The 22,521-nt window shown below is 45.4% G+C and overlaps 2 protein-coding genes across 5 annotated transcripts in view; both read right to left on the reverse strand.

The window, feature by feature from the left end:
- The window catches only part of LOC147526264 (E3 ubiquitin-protein ligase TRIM11-like), a 346,932-nt gene that overhangs the window by 219,206 nt on the left and 105,205 nt on the right, over nucleotides 1-22,521 (reverse strand). The window lies entirely within an intron of this gene.
- The window catches only part of LOC147526267 (ubiquilin-1-like), a 45,804-nt gene that overhangs the window by 22,144 nt on the left and 1,139 nt on the right, over nucleotides 1-22,521 (reverse strand). For all 4 annotated transcript variants that reach the window (XM_086630232.1, XM_086630231.1, XM_086630230.1 and 1 more), the window contains exon 2: nucleotides 4,203-4,354. In XM_086630232.1, the coding sequence (XP_086486358.1) occupies nucleotides 4,203-4,354 (152 nt within the window). The remainder of the gene's footprint in view (nucleotides 1-4,202; nucleotides 4,355-22,521) is intronic.

Below are 22,521 nucleotides of genomic sequence, written 5' to 3' on the forward strand. Positions count from 1 at the left end.
CAGCAATGTGCCCTTGCAGCAAAGGTGGCGAATGGTATCCTGGGCTGCATTAGGAGGAGTGTTGCCAGCAGGTTGAGAGACGTGATTCAGCATTGGTGAGGCCACATCTGGGAGTCTTGTATCCAGTTCTGGGCTATCCAGTACAAGAGAAACATGGACATACTAGAGGGAGTCCAATGAAGGCCCACAGAGATGATGAAAGGACTGGAGCATCTTTCATATGAGGAAAGGCTGAGAGAGCTGGGACTATTTAGCCTGGAGAAGAGAAGGCTCAGGGGAGATCTCATCAGTGTATATAAACACCTGAAGGGAGGATGCAAAGAAGACGAAGCCAGGCTTGGAGCTTGTCAGTAGTGCCCAGTGACAGGATCAGAGGCAACTCGCACAAATTGAAACACAGGAGGTTCTTGTCTCATCATAAGGAAAGACTTGTTTACTGTGAGGTTGACTGAGCACTGGAACAGGTTGCCCAGGGAGGTTGTGGAGTCTCCCTCCTTGGAGATGTTCAAAAGCCATCTGGACATGGTTCCAGGCAACTGGCTCTAGGTGGCCCTGCTTGAGCAGGGGTATTGGACCAGATGACATGCAGAGATCCCTTCCAACCTCAACCATACTGTGATTCTCAGACATCTATAATCTCATTACTTCTTCAGAACAGTAGTTTCTAACGTTAAGAAAACGTATGGGCATTGCTGCAACCGTTATCACCTTTTCATCCTATCCCTGGGATGCCTGTCAATGAATTGCTTCCTCAGTCCTTTACCTTGCTTTAGGGATCCTGATGTACTCCTACCCTCTCAAACAGTACTAATTCCATGTCTGGGGCTTAAAGAAGAGAAGGCTAGCAAGATCTATAATACAGGATTTATTCCATATCACACCTTGAGTAGGACATCTCACTGAGCATCAAATTAAGTTAAAGTCTTATTTCATCACAAGACTAATATCAGAATTTCAATAGTCTTTAAGACTGTAAGACCATGGTAACAATGTAGTTACACAAAGTTAATGCCACCATAAACTAGCACAAGCACTAAAGGCTGCTTGCCCAATATGTATACTCACTACACCTGCCTACTGCAGGGGCATAAGCATGGGTGCTACCATGCAGTGAAATAGATCAAGGACTGTTCAGATTGTCTTCAGACTGTTATTCTGCACCAATTGCTAGGAGAAATACCATGGGACAGAGAACTGGAAGGTAAAGGGGCTCAAGACAGTTCATTAGCCTTTAAGGACCTGTGCGCTAGCAGCCCAGAAAGCCAACGGTATCCTGGGCTGTATCAAAAGGAGCATGGCCAGCAGGTCGAGGGAAGTGATTCTGCCCCTCTACTCAGCTCTCCTGAGACCCCACCTGGAATACTGTGTTCAGCTCTGGAGTCCCCAACACAAGAAGGACATGGAGCTACTGGAACGAGTCCTGAGGAGGGCCACGAAGATGATCCGAGGGCTGGAGCACCTCTGCTATGAAGACAGGCTGAGAGAGTTGGGGCTGTTCAGCCTGGAGAAGAGAAGGCTCCGAGATGATCTTATAGCAGCTTTCCAGTACCTAAAGGGGGCCTACAGGAAAGCTGGAGAGGGACTTTTTACAAGGGCGTGTAGTGATAGGACAAGGGGCAATGGATTTATACTGAAAGAGGGCAGATTTAGGTTAGATATAAGAAAGAAATTCTTTACATTGAGGGTGGTGAGGTACTGGAACAGGTTGCCCAGAGAAGTTGTGGATGCCCCATCCCTGGAGGTGTTCAAGGCCAGGTTGGATGAGGCTTTGGGCAACCTGGTGTAGTGGAGGATTTCCCTGCCCATGGCAGGGGGGTTGGAACTAGATGATCTTTGAGGTCCCTTCCAACCCTAACCATTCTATGATTCTATGACCTCTTCTTCCGAGCTCAAGACCTGTGCAACCCAAAAGATAGGAAGTCAAGAAAGGGCACCAAGAGACCTGCATGGTTAAATGGGGAACTGTTGGGCAAACTCAAGTGGAAAAAGAGAGTGTACAGATCATGCAAGGAAGGGCAGGCCACTTGGGAGGAATATAGGTCTGCTGTCAGAGGATGTAGGGAGGCAACTAGGAAAGCTAAGACCTCCTTGGAATTAAACCTTGCAAGAAAGGTCAAGGACAACAGAAAGGGCTTCTTCAAATACATTGCAGATAAAACTAACACTAGAGGCAATGTAGGCCCACTGGTGAATGAGGAGGGTGCCCTGGTGACAGAGGATAAGAAGGCGGCAGAGTTACTGAATGCCTTCTTTGCCTCAGTCTATACTGCAGGAGGCTATCCTGATGAGCCCCGGGAACCCTGAGGCTCTTGAGGAAGTCAGGATAGAGGAGGAGTCTACCCCTGGTTGATGAGGACTTGGTTAGGGACCAGTTAAGCAACCTGGCCATCCATAAGTCCATGGGTCCTGATGGGATGCACCCACGGGTGCTGAGGGAGCTGGCAGATGTCATTGCCAGGCCACTCGCCATCATCTTTGCTAAATCATGGGGAATGGGAGAGGTGCCTGAGGACTGGAGGAAAGCAAATGTCACTCTGGTCTTCAAAAAGAGCAAGAAGGAAGACCCAGGTAACTGTAGACCGGTCAGCCTCACCTCCCATCCCTGGAAAGATAATGGAACAACTTATCCTTGGTGCTGTCTCTAGGCATATCAAGGATAAGAGGGTCATTAGGGGCAGTCAACATGGCTTCACTAAGGGGAAGTCGTGCTTGACAAACCTGATAGCCTTTTATGAGGACATCACCCAGTGGGTGGATGATGGTAGAGCAGTGGATGTGGTCTATCTTGACTTCAGTAAAGCATTTGACACAGTCTCCCACGGCATCCTCACAGCTAAACTGAGGAAGTGTGGTCTGGATGATCGGAGAGTGAGGTAGATTATGAAGTGGCTGAAGGATAGAAGCCAGAGAGTAGTGGTCAATGGGACAGAGTCCAGTTGGAGGCCTGTATCCAGTGGAGTCCCTCAAGGGTCGGTACTGGGACCTGTATTGTTCAACATATTCATCAATGACTTGGATGAGGGAATAGAGTGCATGGTCAGCAAGTTTGCTGATGACACTAAACTGGGAGGAGTGGCTGACACACCTGAAGGCTGTACGGCCATTCAGAGAGACCTGGACAGGCTGGAGAGTTGGGTGAGGAAAAATTTAATGAAATACAACAAGGGCAAGTGTAGAGTCTTGCATCTGGGTAAAAACAACCCCATGTACCGGTACAAGTTGAGGACTGAACTGTTGGGGAATAGCACAGGGGAAAGGGACCTGGGGGTCCTGGTGGACAGCAGGATGACCATGAGCCAGCAATGTGCCCTTGTGGCCAAGAAGGCCAATGGCATCCTGGGATGTATTAGAAGGGGTGTGGTTAGTAGGTCAAGAGAGGTTCTCCTCCCCCTCTACTCTGCCCTGGTGAGGCCGCATCTGGAATATTGTGTCCAGTTCTGAGCCCCTCAGTTCAAGAAGGACAAGGAACTGCTTGAGAGAGTCCAGAGCAGGGCCACAAAGATGATTAAGGGTGGGGAGCATCTCCCTTATGAGGAAAGGCTGAGGGAGCTGGCTCTCTTTAGCTTGGAGAAGAGGAGACTGAGGGAGGACCTCATTAATGTTTATAAATATGTAAAGGGTGACTGTCATGAGGATGGAGCCAGGCTCTTCTCACTGGCATCCAATGATAGGACAAGGGGAAATGGATATAAGCTATAACATAGGAGGTTCTGCTTAAACATGAGGAAGAACTTCTTCCCAGTAAGGGTAACAGAACACTGGAACAGGCTGCCCAGAGAGGTTGTGGAGTCTCCTTCTCTGGAGATGTTCAAAACCCGCCTGGATGCGTTCTTGTGTGATCTAATCTAGGTGGTCCTGCTCCAGCAGGGGGATTGGACTAGATGATCCTTTGAGGTCCCTTCCAATCCCTAACATTCTGTGATTCTGTGAACTGTAACTAAGGAGTTGATTCACATGATTTAATAGTAATGGCTCAGTTTAGAAGATAACATTAACTTTCAAAAAGCGTATGTGTGATATCTAGGGACACAACCTTACAGAATTTGGGTTGCTTTTCTTGTTCAATAGCAGGACTATTTGTACTGCTTCTGAATGCATTTTAGTCAAACCTAGGTTTGCCCAACAGAAAGTTATCACACTAGGAATTAAGAATATTTTTACTACTTAGAGGTAAAAAGAAGATTGCTCATCAGTCAGGTTACCTGTTTTGCGTTTTGATGACCAGGTGAACAGTGAGTCCATCGTGAATCCCATGCTGGATCAAAGTATCTTGATCTTTTAAAATTTTTCCAGCAAATATCAAAACAAGTTGATCAGTGTGGGACTTGAAATGCTTAGAGATTTCTTCTTTGAACTAAACAGAAGTTAATATTATATAGTTATTTAATTGAATACTGAACTATTTTTTTAAATAATTTAAGGAAGAACTATTTTGCTCACATTTATTATATTAATCTACTTGCACAATATGTTTTGCTTTATACAACCTAGAAACACTTCACTAAGTTATCTCAACTTTCTTTTTATCCAAAGATGGGAAATCAAGTCATTCTTTTTCCATACAATTGAAGTGTTTCATATCTAAATCACTAACTATATAGCTGACAAAAATAAAAATTGGCTTCCACTTAAAGACTATACTGTCATTTCAGTCAGGCATGTACTCATGACAATAAATCCACATACCATTGAAACCATCCATTGCGGACATGCTGAAGATGCAATAACACATTATGTTAATTCAGTCCACACTTGTGCAGGCACTGAAAGGAGCAGTATCCTTTCTTCTTGGACATATTACATCCTGTTCTCAGAGGTCCCCAGTGATAAAGACTCCATAGCTTTCTTTAAGAAATCTATTTCAGTGCTTTACTATCGTATTCTTCATTGTCTTGTCCATCATGGACATGGCAAACAGATTGTTGTTCTCCTCAGAATAAAGGGTTGCAGTACAGCTAATCTTTCCTTGAGGGTTGTGTTTTCTAATCTAATCATTCCCACCACTCTCTGGGTTTTCAAATCCAACCGTATCTTTCTGTAACTGTAGGGTTTAAAACTGGCCACAATATTCCATACGAATTCTTATCCATACTTAGAACAAAAGGATAAATTTCACATCTTGCAAGTTATATTCCCATTTCTGTTAGAAAATCCATACAGGAAAATTACAATTTAACAGTGTTGACTCATTTAACAGCTATAACCTCTAGACTCTTTTCTGCAGAGGAATTATGTAGGCAGTTGCTTCCTGCTCTGTGTTTTTCTGGTTAATTATTCTTAAGAATACTGTCATGGTTTAACCCCAACCAGCAGCCAAGCCCCACACAGTCGCTCACTCCCTTCTTCGCAGTGGGATGGGGTAGAGAATCAGAAGGGTAAAAGTGAGACAACTCATGGGGTGAGATAAAGACAGTTTAATAGGTAAAGCAAAAGCTGTGCACACAAGCAAAGCAAAATAAGGAATGCATTCACTACTTCCCATTGGCAGGCAGGTGTTTAGCCATCTCCAGGAAAGCAGGGCTCCATGACATGTAACAGTTACTTGGGAAGACAAATGCCATAACTCCAAATATCCCTCCTTCCTCCCCATAACTTTTATTGCTGAGCACATCATCATATGGCACAGGATAACCCTTTAGTCAGCTGAGGTCAGCTGTCCCAGCTGTGTCCTCTCCTAACTTCTTGTGAAGAAGTGTGAGAAGCAGAAAAGGCCTTGACACCGTGTAAGCACTGCTCAGCAATAGCTAAGACATCCCTGTGTTATCAACACTGTTTTCATCACAAATCCAAAACAGTCACATATGAGCTATTATGAAGAAATTTAACTCTATCCCAGTCAAAACCAGTACAAATACACATTTCATTGCAACATAAAACCAGCAGAAAACCTCATAATTTGGTACAAAGTAAATGCATAAGAATAAAAAACTACCATACTGTGCCAGACCAGAGAGTAATGACATTTATCCAAACTCATTTACTATCATATTTTCCACAATATGTTGTTACAGTGAATTCCACAACTTGTTTGTCTTCAGAATGCTGATGCAGTAGTATAATCAACATTGTAACAAGGTTTAGGATAAGGATAAAGTAAACACATTTTTAGGAGCAGCTATTTATCCATGCAGTTAAGGAAACAAGACAGAGCTTAACCACACAGTATCTAATATCGTCAGTATGAAGGTATCAAAATATATACACTTCCCTTTCTCTACTAACATACAGCCATGTTAATTAGATGATCTGTAAAAACAGCACTACAGTAAGAAATGAATACAACAGTCTGTGTACCAGGTCTACAAAAGAACCCCTACAATAATGAATGTGGATGATCCACATGTGCAAAGGATCTTTTTCCAGCCAGCATAAGATGACTATTATGAATAGCGAGCCACACTTTTGTCTAACTGAAGCATATCTATATTAAAAGCCCAACAGAAGTGCAAAAAAAATGTTGGGTCTCTTCATGTCGTGGGTTAGGTTGAAAACTTCCTCCCACACACAGCCGGTCACTCCCCCCTCCCCCACCCCCAGGAATGAGGGAGAGAATTAAAGGAGAAACGGGAAACCCGTGGGTTGAGATAAGAATGATTTTAATACAGATGATCTAATACACAGTATAGATGCTCACCACCCCCTCGTATGCGAAGCCCGTCTCGTCCCGAAGCTGCAATCCCGGACGAACGCGAGGCCCCGAAATAGAGAGGGGCAGAGAGGGAGAGAGAGAGAAAAGAAAGAAAAAAAACAGCAGAGCAACAGCGCAGCAAACGCAAAAGAGCAAAAGTGCAAAAGAGCAAAAAGCCCCTCTTCCCGGCTGACCCTCGCTTTTATACTGGGCATGACGCTGCATGATATGGAATACTGATTGGCCAGTTTGGCCCTCAGTCTTAAGTTCCACACAAATCACAAGGGGAATCGTGTCCCCCTTGTCCCAGCTATGCTCCCCCCTTATCCCGCCGTGCTTCTGCACTCCGGCACACTGAAAAGTCCTTGGCAGCTTGTTATCAGCGTTCTTCTCAGAGTGAGCCTCTGAGTAAACCAAAACACGGAGCTCTTCCAGCTGTTAAAAAAAAAAACCTCTGTCCCAGCTAAAACTAGGACAGTATCCACCCCTTATTCCATACCATGCACGTCATGCTCAAACCTTACATATATACTATTCCCTTAGCCATGGGTCATCCCTCCAAAATGCGTCTTCATCTGTTGTAGTAGTCTCTCAGGGCAGGAAAGATGACGTGGAATTCGCTCAGTCGGTAGAACGGATGACATGTAGTCTTTGTTGCGTGTGGCGCCTGGAGCTCGTAGTTGGTGTATCCAGCCGCTGTCTGCAGGTTGAAGATGTTGATCTCAAAGAAGTTGCTGGGTGTTTGGAATCAGTTCTGATTCTGATGAAGTTCATTCTTCATTAACCTGGATGATTCTTAATATAATGACATTAGTACAATGTGACAACCATAGCGATGATGGTATGCAGGGACAGGGTTATTCAGCAATTAATATCACACAATTCAATTCATTTTATCATCTATTTTCACCCAACATCAAATCCCCTTGAGGTACACATCGGACTTCCCCGACCTTTTGCATCACCCACCAAGTGCACCCAGGTCCCTGAGCAAAAGCAATCCCACGAATGGGTTTACCTTTACCCGAAGCAGGAATAACCCAAACTGTCTTCCTGAGTATATTCCTCATGTGCACTACAGGGACTTTATCTCCTTCTACAGTACGTAGAAGTTCTGATTGCGCAGGACCAGCTCGATTGGCAGATCCTCTAGTGTTGACTAACCAGGTGGCTTTTGCTAAATGCGTATCCCAATGTTTGAAGGTTCCACCACCCATTGCTTTCAGTGTGGTTTTTAGCAATCCATTATATCGTTCAATCTTCCCAGAAGCTGGCGCATGATAGTGGATGTGATATACCCACTCGATGCCATGCTCTTTGGCCCAGGTGTCTATAAGATTGTTACGGAAATGAGTCCCGTTGTCTGACTCAATTCTTTCTGGGGTGCCATGCCGCCACAAGATTTGCTTTTCAAGGCCCAAGATAGTGTTCCGGGCGGTGGCATGGGGCACAGCATAGGTTTCCAGCCATCCAGTGGTCGCTTCCACCATTGTAAGCACGTAACGCTTGCCACTGCGAGTTTGTGGAAGTGTGACATAGTCAATTTGCCAAGCCTCTCCATATTGATATTTCAACCAACGCCCTCCATACCAAAGAGGTTTTAACCGCTTGGCTTGCTTGATTGCAGCACACGTTTCACATTCATGGATCACCTCTGCAATAGTGTCCATAGTTAGGTCCACCCCTCGATCACGAGCCCATTTGTATGTGGCGTCCCTTCCTTGATGGCCTGAGGCATCATGGGCCCAACGAGCTAGAAATTTTTCACCTTTATGTTGCCAGTCCAGATCCACTTGAGCCACTTTAATCTTGGCGGCCTGATCCACCTGTTGATTGTTTTCATGTTCTTCTGTGGCCCGACTCTTGGGTACATGGGCATCTACATGTCGTACTTTCACAATCAGCTTCTCTACTCGAGCAGCAATGTCTTTCCACAACGGGGCAGCCCAGATGGGTTTACCTCTGCGTTGCCAGCTGCTCTGCTTCCATTGCCGTAGCCATCCCCACAGGGCATTTGCTACCATCCAAGAGTCGGTATAGAGATAGAACATTGGCCACTTTTCTCGTTCAGTGATGTCTAAAGCCAGTTGGATGGCTTTCACCTCTGCGAACTGACTTGATTCGCCTTCTCCTTTGGTAGCTTCTGCGACCCGTCGAGTAGGATTCCATACAGCAGCTTTCCATTTTCGATGTTTTCCTACAAGGCGACAGGATCTGTCAGTAAACAGAGCGCATTTCTTCTCATTGTCTGATAGTTCATTATAAGGTGGAGCCTCCTCAGCACGTGTCACCTCCTCCTCCTCTGGTGACATTCCAAAGTCTTTACCTTCAGCCCAGTTAGTGATCACTTCCAAAATTCCTGGGCGATTGAGGTTTCCTATCCGAGCTCTTTGTGTGATCAGCGCGATCCACTTGCTCCATGTGGCATCAGTCGCATGGTGTGTAGACGGGACGCTCCCTTTGAACATCCAGCCGAGTACTGGCAATCGGGGTGCCAGGAGCAACTGTGCTTCCGTACCAATCACTTCAGAAGCAGCTCGGACTCCTTCATATGCTGCCAATATCTCTTTTTCAGTTGGAGTATAGTTGGTTTCGGATCCTTTGTATCCTCGACTCCAAAACCCAAGAGGTCGACCTCGCGTCTCCCCTGGCGCTTTTTGCCAGAGACTCCAGGTAGGACCGTTCTCCCCGGCGGCAGTGTAGAGCATGTTTTTGACATTTTGTCCTGTCCGGACTGGTCCCAGGGCTACCGCATGGACTATTTCTTGTTTAATTTGTTCAAAGGCTTGTTTTTGCTCTGGGCCCCATTCAAAATTGTTCTTCTTTCGGGTTATTTGATAGAGGGGTTTTACAATCTGGCTGTAGTCGGGAATATGCATTCGCCAGAAACACACAATGCCTAAGAAAGCTTGTGCTTCCTTTTTGTTGGTTGGTGGGGACATAGCTGTTATTTTATTAATCACGTCCATCGGAATCTGACGACGCCCATCTTGCCATTTTATTCCCAAAAACTGAATCTCCTGTGCAGGTCCCTTGACCTTACTCTGTTTTATGGCAAAGCCTGCTTTCAGAAGGATTTGGATTATCTTTTCACCTTTCTCAAAAACTTCTTCTGCTGTGTTGCCCCATACAATGATGTCATCAATGTATTGCAAATGTTCTGGGGCATCACCCTGTTCCAGTGTGGTCTGGGTCAGTCCATAGCAAATAGTGGGGCTGTGTTTCCACCCCTGGGGCAGTCGATTCCAGGTATACTGGATGCCCCTCCAAGTGAAAGCAAACTGTGGCCTGCATTCCGGTGCCAAAGGAATGGAGAAAAACGCATTAGCGATATCAATTGTAGCGTACCACCTGGCTGCCTTTGACTCCAATTCATACTGAAGTTCCAGCATATCTGGCACGGCAGCACTCAATGGTGGTGTAACTTCATTCAAGCCACGATAGTCTACCGTCAGCCTCCACTCGCCATTGGACTTACGTACAGGCCATATAGGGCCGTTAAAAGGGGAGCGGGTCTTTGTGATGACTCCTTGACTCTCCAGTTGACGAATCAACTTATGGATAGGAATTAGAGAGTCTCGGTTGGTACGATATTGCCGTCGGTGCACTGTTGTATTAGCAATTGGCACCTGTTGTTCTTCGACCCTCAGTAACCCCACAGCAGAAGGGTCCGTTGAGAGACCAGGCAAAGTAGACAGCTGTCTGCCTTCTTCTGTCTCTACTGCAGCTATGCCAAAAGCCCACCGATACCCTTTTGGGTCTTTGAAATACCCTCTCTTAAGATAATCTATGCCAAGGATGCACGGTGCTTCTGGGCCAGTTACAATAGGGTGTTTTTGCCACCGCTCTCCAGTTAGACTCACTTCAGCCTCTAACACAGTCAGTTGTTGAGACCCCCCTGTCACTCCAGAAATACAGATGGATTCTGCCCCTCTGAAGTTCGATGGTATCAAAGTGCATTGGGCACCAGTATCCACTAAAGCCTTATACTTTCTGGGGTATGATGTGCCAGGCCACCGAATCCACACAGTCCAGTAAACTCGATTATCCCTCTCCTCCACCTGGCTGGAGGCAGGGCCCCTCTAATGCCTGTTATCATATTCATCAGAGGAATCAGCAGGATTAGAGTCAGGGTGGCTAGGAGGATCAGCCCTTCCATTTTGACTAGTGGACTGCTCACTGTAGACTGGGGCAACAGCTGTCCTGGAGGAATTGGAGAAAGTTCTATTCCTGTTGGTTCTTCCTCCCAACTGGCGTACCCTGGCCTCTAAAGCAGCGGTGGGTTTTCCATCCCACCTTCTCATGTCTTCTCCATGATCACGGAGGTAGAACCACAGCTCACCCCGTGATCTGTACCGTCTCTCTTGTCTCTCTCGAGGAGGGTAATGCCTGGTTCTGACAGCTGAAATTCTAGAACGTTCGGGTGGTGGGTGTCACGGACCGCTGGTATCTCGTTCTTCAGGAATCACAACCCAGAAGGTTGTTGTGATTCCCCTCGTATATCAGAAGGTCTTGTTTCACTCCAAAGGTCTATACCACAATCAAAGGCTTCTAACAGAGAGCTTCAGCACACCGCTCTCCAGGGGCTCCTACCACTCCAATCTCCAGGAGGGAAATGCCCCACTCCCTCTTGGGAGTGCCCCGCCTTTAAGCCTCCATGAGTCACGTGGTCTCCGGCTGACCAACGTGACTCACAGCACCTGTCCTGACGAGGCACAGGTGCTTTCTATTGTAGTAGCCCATGTAGCAGCCAGAAAACTTCTGCAACAGGTGGGAAATCTACTTTTTCTCTTAATTCTCGGACCTCTTCAGACAGCTTTTCCATAGCCGCAACACAGGTTCGTATAGAAGTGTTATCATCATATTGTCAGAGGTAGGTGACCAGATTACCTACGGATAGTGGTGCTTCATCGTCCCCGAAGTCCATTATTGCCAATGAGGTGGAATATGCTGCTGGCACACTCCGTATAATCTTCTGCCACATTGGTCGTGTGCACCGGACGTCATCTGGATCTTCGAGTCTTGGTCTGCTTCTCGAGTCAAGATAAATCAACTCTCGCACAGCCAGTTCTCTCAGATACTGAATAGCTTTTTCTATGTTGGTCCACTTGCTTACATTACATGGCACCTCGTCCTTGTAGGGGTACCTTTCCTTTATAGCTGCCAGGAGTCATCTCCAGAGGCTGCGGACTTGTGTCTGCCTTCCAATTGCTTTATCAATGCCTCCATCCATGGCAAGGGCTCCCAGCTGCCTAGCTTCACTACCATCTAACTCCAGACTATTGGCTCCCATGTCCCAGCATCTGAGCAACCAAGAGACAATGGGCTCACCTTTAAGACGGCCATAATCTTTTCGAATATCTCGCAGCTCACTCATTTTTAGAGATCTGGTGGTTATCCTCTCATCTATGATGTCACTCCTCCTCCATTGAGATTTTCTCTGGGGCAAAACAGAACGCTCCCGCTTCATTTCTCGTGATGGCCCTGGTCACTCTTCATCATCATCATCCTCTCCTCTGTGTTCTGACTTTCGTACACATTTCCTCGGTTGCTCTTCCTCCAATCATTGTGATGGCCCTGGTTGCTCTTCTTTGTCTGGTTGCTCTGATGGCCCTGGTTGCTCTTCCTCATTTGGTTGTTGTGATGGCCCTGATTCCTCTTCTTCATCTTCTAACTTTTGTATACATTTTCTTTTCCTTACGGGGGCAACTGATACCGTTGTAGTCTGAGTAGCTATAGTGCTTGTCATGGGAGTTGAGATGGCAAGCACAATAACCCGAGAAATAAATTGATATACACCCCTAAATGGCCGATTGATTTTGAATATATAGATAATTAAACATATATTCAGGAGACCTTGCAGGACAATCAAACCGGTTAAATTATTCCAATGATGTTCGGCATTATCAAAACCAACGTAAGCTTTTGTGAATGAAAAGTCACCGGTATAATTGGCGATGATATCCGCCAGGTGACGCTCAAAATTAATAAACGAGCTCCACATCACCATCCCCCTCTGCACCGCCGAATACGAAGACTGAGCCGGTCCCAGCACCGATGATCTTATCAGAGTTACACCGTACAGTATAGCAAGACCCTTAATTACCAATAACATACTTTTCATGCCGGTCCAACACCCAGAGCCAGAAAACCGCATAAACATTCCGCCTAACATCATATAGGGTAGATAAGGTAATAAATTATAAATGTCCGGTAACATGTATGCAAGGATAACAAATAGCATTCCAGCCAGCAACATCGTTATCTCAACCCCTTCGGGCCCCACGTGGGGCGCCAATTAAGACTGTCATGGGTTAGGTTGAAAACTTCCTCCCACACACAGCCGGTCACTCCCCCCTCCCCCACCCCCAGGAATGAGGGAGAGAATTAAAGGAGAAACGGGAAACCCGCGGGTTGAGATAAGAATGATTTAATACAGATGATCTAATACACAGTATAGATGCTCACCACCCCCTCGTATGCGAAGCCCATCTCGTCCCGAAGCTGCAATCCCGGACGAACGCGAGGCCCCGAAATAGAGAGGGGCAGAGAGAGAGAGAGAGAGAAAAGAAAGAAAAAAAACAGCAGAGCAACAGCGCAGCAAACGCAAAAGAGCAAAAGTGCAAAAGAGCAAAAGCGCAAAAAGCCCCTCTTCCCGGCTGACCCTCGCTTTTATACTGGGCATGACGCTGCATGATATGGAATACTGATTGGCCAGTTTGGCCCTCAGTCTTAAGTTCCACACAAATCACAAGGGGAATCGTGTCCCCCTTGTCCCAGCTATGCTCCCCCCTTATCCCGCCGTGCTTCTGCACTCCGGCACACTGAAAAGTCCTTGGCAGCTTGTTATCAGCGTTCTTCTCAGAGTGAGCCTCTGAGTAAAACCAAAACACGGAGCTCTTCCAGCTGTTAAAAAAAAAACCTCTGTCCCAGCTAAAACTAGGACAGTTCATCAGCATCACTTGCATTCAGTACAACCCCGAGACTTCCGAATGACAAGGTATGAACAGAATCAGCCCTTCTGTTTGATGTTTCATCCACAACAGAAGACCATACAAAACCTAGGTTACCATCTAAGATATCTTGCAAATTACTCTCCTGATTATTGTTAACAAAGTTACCATCAATAACAGATTAGTACATCTACAGCACACTTTTTGCTGAGGCAGAGGTTAGAGAATCATAGAATCATAGAATGGTTAGGGCTGGAAGGGACCTTCAAAGGTCATCTAGTCCAACCCCCCTGCAAGGAACAGGGATATCTCCAACTAGATCAGGTTGCTCAGGGCCTCGTCCAACCTGGCCTTGAACGTCTCCAGGGATGGAGCATCCACCACCTCTCTGGGCAACCTGTTCCAGTGTTCTACAACTCTCATGGTAAAAAATTTTTTCCTAATATCCAATCTGAATCTACCTCCCTCTATTTTAAAACCATTACCCCTTGTCCTATCACAACTGGCCCTCCTGAACAGCCTCTCCCCATCTTTCCTGTAGGCCCCCTTGAGGTACTGGAAGACCGCTATAAGGTCACCCCGGAGCCTCCTCTTCTCCAGGCTGAACAGCCCCAACTCTTTCAGCCTGTCCTCATAGGAAAGGTGCTCCAGCCCTCTTATCATCTTCGTGGCCCTCCTCTGGACCCTCTCCAACTGGTCCATGTCCTTCTTATGTTGGGGGCTCCAGAACTGGACGCAGTACTCCAGGTGAGGTCTCACGAGGGCAGAGTAGAGGGGAAGAATCACCTCTCTCGACCTGCTGGCCACGCTCCTCTTGATGCAGCCCAGGATGCGGTTGGCCTTCTGGGCCGCAAGAGCACATTGCCGGCTCATATTGAGCTTCTCGTCCACCAGTACTCCCAAGTCCTTCTCCTCAGGGCTGCTCTCGATCCATTCACCACCCAGTCTGTATTTGTGCCTGGGATTGCCACGATCCAGATGTAGGACCTTGCATTTGGCCTGGTTGAACTTCATGAGGTTGACACGGGCCCACCTCTCCAGCCTGTCGAGGTCCCTCTGGATGGCATGCCTCCCTTCCAGCGTGTCGACAGCACCACACAGCTTGGTGTCATCGGCGAACTTGCTGAGGGTGCACTCCATGCCACTGTCCACGTCACCGACAAAGATGTTGAAGAGGGCCGGGCCCAACATGGACCCCTGAGGGACGCCACTCATGACCGGTCTCCACTTGGACATCGAGCCGTTGACCACTACTCTCTGAGTGCGGCCATTGAGCCAATTCCTTATCCACCGAGTGGTCCATCCATCAAACCCATGCCTCTCTAGTTTAGAGAGAAGAATGTCGTGCAGGACAGTGTCAAAAGCTTTGCACAAGTCCAGGTAGATGATATCCGTTGGTCGACCCTTGTCCACCGATGCTGTCACCCCATCATAAAAGGCCACCAAGTTGGTCAGGCACGATCTGCCTTTGGTGAAGCCATGTTGACTGTCACCCACCACCTCCTTGCTCTCCATGTGCCTTAGCATGGTTCCCAGGAGAATCTGCTCCATGACCTTGCCAGGCACAGAGGTGAGGTTGACCGGCCTGTAATTGCCCGGGTCCTTCTTGTTCCCCTTTTTAAATATGGGGGTTATGTTCCCTCTCTTCCAGTCATCGGGGACCTCGCCAGACTGCCACGACTTCTCAAATACAATGGCCAGTGGCTTGGCAACTTCATCCGCCAGTTCCTTCAGGACCCGCGGATGGATCTCATCAGGTCCCATGGACTTGTGCACCTTCAAGTTCCTCAGATGTTCCCGAACCTGCTCTTCAAGTACAGTGGGCAGTGGTTCATCCTCACAGTCCCTGCTAATTCTTTCCACAGCTTGGGCAGTAAGACAAGAGGCTTTATCAGTGAAGACTGAGGCAAAAAAGTCATTGAGTAACTCAGCCTTCTCTATATCGCGGGTAACCAGAGCACCAGTATCCTTCCGGAGGGGGCCTACATTCTCCTTGGACTTCCTTTTGTCCCCTACATACCTATAGAAGCTTTTCTTATTGGTTTTTATATCCCTTGCCAAATTCAATTCCTTCAGGGCTTTAGCCTTCCTCACCTGATCCCTGGTCACTTGTACAGCTTCTCTGTATTCCTCCCAGGCTATCTGTCTCTGCTTCCACCCTCTATAGGCTAACCTCTTCATTTTCAGTTGGTCCAGGAGCTCCTTGCTCATCCACACGGGCTTCCTGGTCTTTTTGCCCGACTTGTTCTTCATCGGGATGCACCTCTGCTGAGCTTGGAGGAGGTGCTCCTTGAATGTGGACCAACTTTCCTGGGCCCCTCGTCCCTCCAGGGCCACCTCCCATGGCACTTTGCCCATCAGGTCCTTGAAGAGGCCGAAGTCTACCTTCTTGAAGTCTAGGGCACAGAGCTTGCTGAATAGTTTCCTTGCTGCCCCGTGGATCTTGAACTCCACCGTGTCGTGGTCACTGCAGCCAAGGCTGTCCTTAAGTGTCACATCGCCCACCAGTCCCTCCTTGTTGGTGAGCACAAGGTCAAGCATGGCACCCCTCCTTGTCGGCTCCTCTATCACCTGCAGGAGGAAGTTTTTGTCCACGCATTCCAGGAACCTCCTGGACTGCCTGTGCCCTGCCATATTGTCTCTCCAACAGATGTCAGGGTGGTTGAATTCCCCCATGAGGACCAGGGCTTGTGACCACAAGGCTGCTCCTATCTGGCTATAAAGCGCCTCATCTGCTCTGTCCTCCTGGCCAGGTGGCCTGTAACAGACCCCTACCGTAACATCGCCTATTCGTCCCCGTCCTCTAATCTTGACCCATAAGCTCTGTCAGCTCCTCCTCCAACCCCAGGCGAAGCTCCATGCACTCCAGCCAGTTGCTGACGTAGAGAGCGACACCCCCTCCTCGTCTCCCCTTCCTGTCCTTTCTAAAAAGCTTATACCCCTCCATGTTGACACTCCAGTCATAGGAGTCGTCCCACCACGTCTCCGTGATGCCAATAAGGTCGTAGCCCTGCTCATGTGCACGCATCTCCAGCTCATCCTGTTTATTTCCCATGCTGCGTGCGTTGGTGTACATACACTTCAGCTGGACCTCCGACAAAGCCGACTCGCTGGCTGGAGCGACAGGGGTTCTCTTGGACGGCAGTGTAAGTTCGTTTGAACATACCTGCGATCCTTCCTCAGCTTCTGGACCCTCGGTGCTGGCACTGGTGCCATGCTGACAGCGGTATGAATCTGACTTCTTGGCTGGAGTGGCTGGAATTCCCTTCTTCTGTTCTACAGGTACTTCCAGCATATCTTTACCATTCTTGATATTCCCCCCCTCCCCCTTCAAATCTAGTTTAAAGCCCTGCCAATGAGCCCTGCTAACTTTTGAGCTAAGACCCTGGTTCCCCTCTGAGAAAGGCATGTCCCATCCGGTGCCATCAGACCCGGTTCAGCGAAAGCCTTCCCATGATCAAAGAAACCAAATTTCCATCGGTAGCACCAGCCTCTGAGCCATCTGTTAATCAAATCTGATTTTCTGTTCCTTTCTATGTTCTTTCCTGCCACTAAAGGGACTGAAGAAAACACTACCTGGGCTCCTGACCCTTCGACCAGTCGCCCCAATGCCCTGAAGTCCCTTTTGATGTCCTTTGGACTTCTCTCTGTTAGCTCATCAGTTCCGACCTGCATGACCAGTAATGGATAATAATCAGAGGGCCATACCAGATCAGGGAGTTTCCTAGTGACGTCCCTGACCCGGGCCCCAGGGAGGCAGCAGACTTCCCTGTGGGTTGGGTCCGGTCGACATATTGGCCCCTCTGTTCCCTTCAGAAGGGAATCACCCATGACAATTACCCTCCTTTTTCTTTTAACAGAGGCAGTCAGAAATCGTGGAGCAGACTGACTCCCCTTAGGCAACCCTCTGCGTGGGCCCTCGTCTATGTTTTCTTCTTTTGATGAGGTTTTAATACCCATGGCAGTCCGACCCGGCTTTGGAGACACCTCCAAGCAGGGACAGCCATCACCCTCCCTGTCATCCAGTTCCCCTCGCAGAGCACTGTACCTGTTACATAAGGACACCTGGGGGGGCGAGGGAATTGCCAGGCAATTGCGCTTGCCTCGCCGAGCAGGGACCTTGTGCCATTGCTCCTTGTCCCCTAATTCCTCACATTCCCTGATCCCCTTTACCCTCTCCACTTCATCTTTCAGCTCTGCCACAACCAGATTATGGCAGCTGTCAATTTCCTTCTCGCTTTCCCTAATTATTTATCATTTATTTATCTGTCCAAAACAATCCTGAAAATAATTTTCAATACAAGTGTGGGTTTTTTTGTTTTTGTCCTGGTTTCAGCTGGGACAGTTAGCTCTTTCTTTTTAGCAGTTAGAAGAGCTCTGTGTTTTCGTTTTAGTCTGAGACTTGCTCTGAGAAGAACGTTGATAGCGCACTGATGTTTATAGTTGGCACTGAGACCTCAAGGACTTCTCAGCTGCCGTGTTCTTGCCAGTGTGCAGGAGCACAACAGGATAGGGAGGAGCATAGCCGAGACGGGGAGTCCACAACTCTCCTTATGATTTGTACTTAGACTTAGGATTGAGGGCCAAATTGGCCAATTAGTATTTCATATCATGCAGCATCATGCCCAGTATAAAAGCGAGGGTCAGCCGGAAAGAAGGGCCTTTGCTCTTCCGGGACTCTCACTCTCAGAGGGCACTCGCTCTCTTGCTCTCTATTTTAGGGCCTCTGGCTCGTCCGGGATTGCGGTATCGGGACTTATCTGTTTCGGGATCATTAGTTTGGGACAAGACAGGCCTCGGTCAAGCAGTGGTGAGCAATTACACCGTACACCACTCGTTTGTATATATTTATCATTGTATACACATATATATATATATATTAGTAGCAGTAGTATTAAATTGTTCTTATCTCAACCTACGGGTTTCTTTCCCTTTTCTCCTTTAATTCCCTTCCTCATCCCGGAGGTGGGGGGGGTGAGTGAGCGGCTGCTAGCGTTTAGTTGCTGGAGGGCGTAAACCATGACAGTCCTTTGTGGCACCCAACAGGGCTCAAAGGGTTGAGATAATGACAGATTTGACCGGAATGGTCTTATCTGAGTAGCTTTTATAGGACTCCATCACTCTCACTGGCAACAAAGAGTTCAGGGAATGAGGTGCTCCAGTGCCATGGTAATAAAAACAGCATAAACTCTGGAAATTGTTAGATGTGAGCAATGAAGACAACTAGCTCAATTTTCTTTACCCTAAACAGAACTTTAAGTGTCAATCCAATACGCATCATTGCAATGTCTCAAATTAAACGTATGCAATTGACAGCAAATGAAGGAAGGGAAAGGAGACAATAATGGGAATTCATACATATTAAGGCAGTTGTAAGAAAATAATCTTTGGAGTAGTTAAATCTTCAATTTGTACAATTGAACTAGATAACACTATCAGTAAATTAGAAATAATGCTTTAGAATAGTTTGACACTTAGGGAAACCAGAAGCAGAAAAAGTTCAGTCTTGCCAGCTGGCTGTGAATGATGAACATTTCCATCTAATTCTCCTACTGCACTAACTCTTCCCTTTTTATTAATATGTAGATACTACAAACAACGGTTTTAGTCAATTTGTTTCACTGTCCAAAAATTCAAGCTTGACTTCATAGAATCATAGAATGGTTAGGGTTGGAAGGGACCTCAAAGATCATCTAGTTCCAACCCCCCTGCCATGGGCAGGGAAACCCTCCACTACACCAGGTTGCCCAAAGCCTCATCCAACCTGGCCTTGAACACTTCCAGGGATGGGGCATCTACAACTGCAATAGTACTAGCCACTACAATACCGCAAAACATGTTCAGTTTTATCCAAACATAAAAAAAAAGGCTTGAAGTTGTAGAAAAGTAGTTTCTCCACATCTAGCACCTAACATGTTCACAGAAACTAGTTGATTGTACTGCTCTAGTAACTGAATACAATAACAATAATGTAAAAATGTAAAATATGTTCATTTGATTCGTGTTAATATGGGACAACAGGTGTGCTTATCCAAGATAAGCAATTATCTTCGTTTAAGATCTCTGTGAAATGCAAAAACGTAAACCTGCAAAATGCCTCATGATGCTACTAACCAGGGGCCCTAATTGTGAAAAGGGTTCACCTGATACATATCAATATAAAACAATGTTAGGGTCAAATAGTGAAATATGACCTTTTTGTATGTGTAACCTTTAACCATTCTGTTTGTTCTTGTATAACTTGTTTGACTATATTAGTTCCAACCTCTTTTGGTTGTACCATTCAGTAATCCCTGAACTACAGGGAAGACAGAACTGGTTATGTTAAAAGAATTGAAATTAAGCCGTCTTTATGAAATAAAGCATTATAAGAAATATTAAAAGCATACAGAAGTTAGGAAAGATGTTCCACTATCAAATCACCCAATGCTCCCCTTAACATGTACACATGATCTTTATATGCCAAACGTGGCCAACTTGCGATTGTGAAAACCAGACATAAATCTGAAACACTGGATTTATGGATTTAAAGTTTCAACAATAATATTTATTCAAATTTTAAACAGAGAATACAACTCTAACCAGATCTCCACTTGTCAATGAACAGAGTCCCAACACGATGTATAAATTTACACATATAGTTCAGTAGGTGAGTTTTTTTATAATTCAGTGTAGTACAGAAAGCACAATGTTCAGGTATATAATTAGTTTAAAAATATACTACATGCTGATAATAATCTATTACTACTGAAAACTATATTCCTCACTGAAGAAAGGTTGACATTAAATAAAAATAGAGAAAAAAAAATTGAACTGTTTTCTATGGTTATATGAACTAAATTTGATTTCGCTAACTTTTCCAAACAAACATTAACCTGAAATTTTCAGATGATCATAGGATTGATAATAATTCTCTGCAACAACTACAGGCTTTTAAAATTAATAGTGCACATTTGCTATATCCAAACTCCATTAGCCTAATAATTAAAAATATAAAGCAACCTATGTTATTCTCTAAGAGTTATAATGTTCACAAAATGCATAATTTGATATCTTAAAGTCTGCATACATGCTAGTGGATAGTAACTCTGAATCAATTACAATTACATCTTGAACTATGTCAAAATAGCAACACTGGCATTCCAAGAATGCCTACAGGGTAAACAGATTAAATGAAGAAAGTAAAATCGCTTTTAATATAACCAGTTCCAACACCTCATCGCTCAAAGAATTCAAGTCATTCACTAAGAAGAGATAGTAATGCACAAGTAGTCTGTAATATGACTACTCACTCTCTCTGCGTATGAGAGTTTTACCAAAACACACTGTTAAGTCAAGCCTACAGAACTCACAAAATAAAGGAAAAAAATGAAAGACAAACAGAGCTAATTGATCTAAAGTCTCCTGTGTATTGGGATTTCAAATCAGCAGGCTTATAGGCATTCATCTTTACCTACCATGAATAGAAGTCTTTGTATAGAGCAGCATATGGGCCTGCAAGTTCAGTATCATACCAAGTCAAGAAAGCAAATATTTGGTCCTTGTCCTTATACTGAGCCAAGCTGTGCTCAGCATAATCAAATAAGTTCCATGGAAAATAGAGACAGATGGGCAACACAACCAACTGACCTCCCAGAGCAGCTTGGTACTTGAGGGTTATTTTCCATTCTAACCTACATACTGCCTGTTCTAGAGGCACAACGTAGGATCAGCAATAACAAATCCTACGTTACTGAAGTCTTCTAACATAGGAAAATCTTCCTCAACTTTGAATGGTTGCAAACTTGACTTACATCAACGGAGCAGCATAAAATACACTTTGTGTAGCCCTAAATTCAGCCCAAATAACCCAAAATATTTATCTAAAAAGTCTTAGAGCTTTGTTTTGGCTGTATTCTGAAGTGACTGTAAACAAAACCAAGTCACTAAGTCATAATATTAGCTACAGGAACACATAACAAAATAAAAGCTATTCAGTTGTACGAGTTTAGGCCTCCTCTCCCCCTCCCCCCTAAACAGGGCAGACATTGTGGGCTTGCCTATTATCAACAGAACAACCCACTTGCTGATCCCAGATGCATTTGAACAGATGCTCAATTTGTTTATTTGAGGCTAACCTATTTTCAGGGCTGGCTCTAGAAATATCACATCTATTGTTATTATGCTATATAATGCTTATTATTAACAACAACTTATTTTGACAGTTGAAGAAAAACAGCCAATACTAGTCACACTACAGTCTTGCATATTTTTTGTGCTAGCTGTAACTTTGTCCAGGAACCAAAGCAAATGGCAGACTCACAGGGGCAGCAGCAGTCTTACTTAACAGATTATATTTGCAGTTGAATCCTCCTGTGGATATCAGCTCAAAGAGATACCAAGACAATATTTAAAGTTTAAGATACCTATAGACAACAAAGACATTTTAAAGCAATATGTTCTATTAATCACTTAAAAATGTACGATTGGTTTCAGTAAAAAAATATGGTTTTGTTAGCTTGTATAACTATTTCAATTTTTAAGACAACCATCTACTAGAAAAACCTGATATTCCCAGTGGGACTCACATTTGAAACTACGTTGTTAAAGTTAGCTATATCACAAATTCACATCTTAAACGAGTTTTTTTATAATTCCTGAAGTCCTCAATATTATTGCAATCAAACTGTTTTTCAGAACAAATGTGATCCTTAAATTAGAACCAGCATGTTTTATAAAAAACAAAACGCAACTACAAAGAATTTTACAACTAGATGGCGCAAGAGTCTGTAAAACTTATAGAGCCAGCACCCTAGCTAGAAGATCACTCAGCTTTTTAACTCACGTTTTGCATTTCCCCTCTGAAAACAACGTCTTCTGACTCATCAGCAACTAACGATTTAAAGCTCGATTTCTATACATCGGTTGCACTCTTAAATACGTAATTGTTTTTTTTTTGTT

Source organism: Tauraco erythrolophus, chromosome W, assembly GCF_009769465.1.
Source record: "Tauraco erythrolophus isolate bTauEry1 chromosome W, bTauEry1.pri, whole genome shotgun sequence".
Taxonomy (NCBI): domain Eukaryota; kingdom Metazoa; phylum Chordata; class Aves; order Musophagiformes; family Musophagidae; genus Tauraco; species Tauraco erythrolophus.